General features: G+C 51.9%; 1 protein-coding gene across 1 annotated transcript in view; it reads left to right on the forward strand.

Annotated features, from left to right (window-relative positions):
* Positions 1-2,054: 2,054 nt before the first annotated feature.
* The window catches only part of LOC138351954 (uncharacterized), a 3,223-nt gene continuing 2,507 nt past the window's right edge, over positions 2,055-2,770 (forward strand). The window contains exon 1 of the mRNA XM_069304123.1: positions 2,055-2,131. Coding sequence (XP_069160224.1) covers positions 2,055-2,131 — 77 coding nt within the window. The remainder of the gene's footprint in view (positions 2,132-2,770) is intronic.

Genomic DNA, 2,770 nt, shown 5'->3' on the forward strand with positions numbered 1-2,770 from the left:
TCACTGACGTCATCGATGGCGTCTCACTGACGTAATCGATGGCGTCTCACTGACGTCATCAATGGCGTCTCACTGACGTCATCAATGGCGTCTCACTGACGTCATCAATGGCGTCTCACTGACGTCATCAATGGCGTCTCACTGACGTCATCAATGGCGTCTCACTGACGTCATCAATGGCGTCTCACTGAGCGTATTTATCATCCGCATAAAATGATAGTACATATTGGTACTTCCGATCACATAGTCACTATATGTACTGATGGATCACCAAAAAGGTTCACTCTTTTGCCCTTTTAATTTTATAGACTAGAAAATCAAAGGAAAAAATCAAACTTAAACATTCCTAGGCCTAATGTAGCACATATTCTCTTGAAGATGTCCACTACCGTAGACATCTTCAAGATAAAACTAGATAGTTTTCTTCAAGGAGTGCCGGACCAACCAGGCTGTGGTGGATATGTGGGCCTGCGGGCCGCTCCAAGCAACAGCCTGGTGGACCAAACTCTCACAAGTCAAGCCTGGCCTCGGGCCGGCCGTCGTAGGTAAGAGCTTAATAGTATTTAAAGATACTTATAAAGCTTAGATTTCACGGATAGTCATTAGTGGCACAACCAGGTAAGTAAAAAAATTAATAGAATCGAGCAGCTGAAATAGTCATAAAAGACTCGGTATAAGTTGGCATGTAAAGGAGAAAGCCGAAAATTGGCTTGTTTAAGGTGGGTGGGCAGCGTAAGGCGGAAGCCATTACTGAGGGAATTATTCATAGGTAATTCATCCCTAGGTAAACCTGCTGGTTCTGGGTAAATACCGACGGAGCGGGCGGGCGGGGGGGGGGGGGATGTGGCAGCGGTGAGGGGATGGTGTGGCGGGAGTGAGGGATGGGTGTGGTGTCCGAGAGTTTGGAGTATGATGTATGTTAGGGAGGTGTATGAGCTCCCGTCGCAGGGTGCAGTCGCACCTCCACAGATCTCCAGTATCAGCTCTTGATACTGGTAATGGCTCAAAAGGGCCACCACCTACGGGCTATTCATGCCCGTGCTACCTTTTGGGTGGCTTAATCTTCATCAATCATCAATCTGTATGAGCTGGGCAGGTGTGGTATAAGGTTGGGGGATTGGGGTGACACGGGACTCTGTAAGAGGGAGGAGAGCTTTGATGTTGGGGAAGGTAGGTTCCGCTGGTGGAACCTACCATTAAGACGATGGATGACAGTGTCGGCTAGTCATTAAGACGGTGGATGACAGTGTCGGCTGGTCATTAAGACGGTGGATGACAGTGTCGGCTGGTCATTAAGACGGTGGATGACAGTGTCGGCTGGTCATTAAGACGGTGGGAGATGGGCGGCAATTAGAGGAAATGGGAGGTATAATGTGGGTTAGCATAGTGTAGAGTGGGGCTAGTACAGGCCCGGGATGGGTGGCGAGAGGGAGGGAGGGAGGGCGGGGGATTGGAGGAGGAGGAGGACGCGGGGAAGTAATAACGCAGATAAAGAAGAGTGAAAAGAGCATATGGGAGCTGAGAGATGCAATAAGAGAGGGTTAAAATATAAGGGAGAGTGGGGAGGCTATGAGGGTGGCGTACAGCTCTCGGTTGAGGAGTGACGCAGCAACCATGACGCCCCCACTGAGGGAGGAGTGACGCAGCAACCATGACGCCCCCACTGAGGGAGGAGTGACGCAGCAACCATGACGCCCCCACTGAGGGAGGAGTGACGCAGCAACCATGACGCCCCCACTGAGGGAGGAGTGACGCAGCAACCATGACGCCCCCACTGAGGAAGGAGTGACGCAGCAACCATGACGCAACACTGAGGGAGGAGTGACGCAGCAACCATGACGCCCCCACTGAGGGAGGAGTGACGCAGCAACCATGACGCCCCCACTGAGGGAGGAGTGACGCAGCAACCATGACGCCCCCACTGAGGGAGGAGTGACGCAGCAACCATGACGCAACACTGAGGGAGGAGTGACGCAGCAACCATGACGCAACACTGAGGGAGGAGTGACGCAACAACCATGACGCAACACTGAGGGAGGAGTGACGCAACAACCATGACGCAAGTGAGTCGGCTGGTCATTAAGACGGTGGATGAGTGTCGGCTGGTCATTAAGACGGTGGATGACAAAGTGTCGGCTGGTCATTAAGACGAAGGATGACAGTGTCGGCTGGTCATTAAGACGGTGGATGACAGTGTCGGCTGGTTATTAAGACGATGGATGACAGTGTCGGCTGGTCATTAAGACGGTGGATGACAGTGTCGGCTGGTCATTAAGACGATGGATGACAGTGTCGGCTGGTCATTAAGACGATGGATGACAGTGTCGGCTGGTCATTAAGACGGTGGATGACAGTGTCGGCTGGTCATTAAGACGATGGATGACAGTGTCGGCTAGTCATTAAGACGGTGGATGACAGTGTCGGCTGGTCATTAAGACGGTGGATGACAGTGTCGGCTGGTCATTAAGACGGTGGATGACAGTGTCGGCTGGTCATTAAGACGGTGGATGACAGTGTCGGCTGGTCATTAAGACGATGGATGACAGTGTCGGCTAGTCATTAAGACGGTGGATGACAGTGTCGGCTGGTCATTAAGACGGTGGATGATAGTGTCGGCTGGTCATTAAGACGGTGGATGACAGTGTCGGCTAGTCATTAAGACGGTGGATGACAAAGTGTCGGCTGGTCATTAAGACGATGGATGACAGTGTCGGCTGGTCATTAAGACGGTGGATGACAGTGTCGGCTAGTCATTAAGACGGTGGATGAC

Source organism: Procambarus clarkii, chromosome 51, assembly GCF_040958095.1.
Source record: "Procambarus clarkii isolate CNS0578487 chromosome 51, FALCON_Pclarkii_2.0, whole genome shotgun sequence".
Taxonomy (NCBI): domain Eukaryota; kingdom Metazoa; phylum Arthropoda; class Malacostraca; order Decapoda; family Cambaridae; genus Procambarus; species Procambarus clarkii.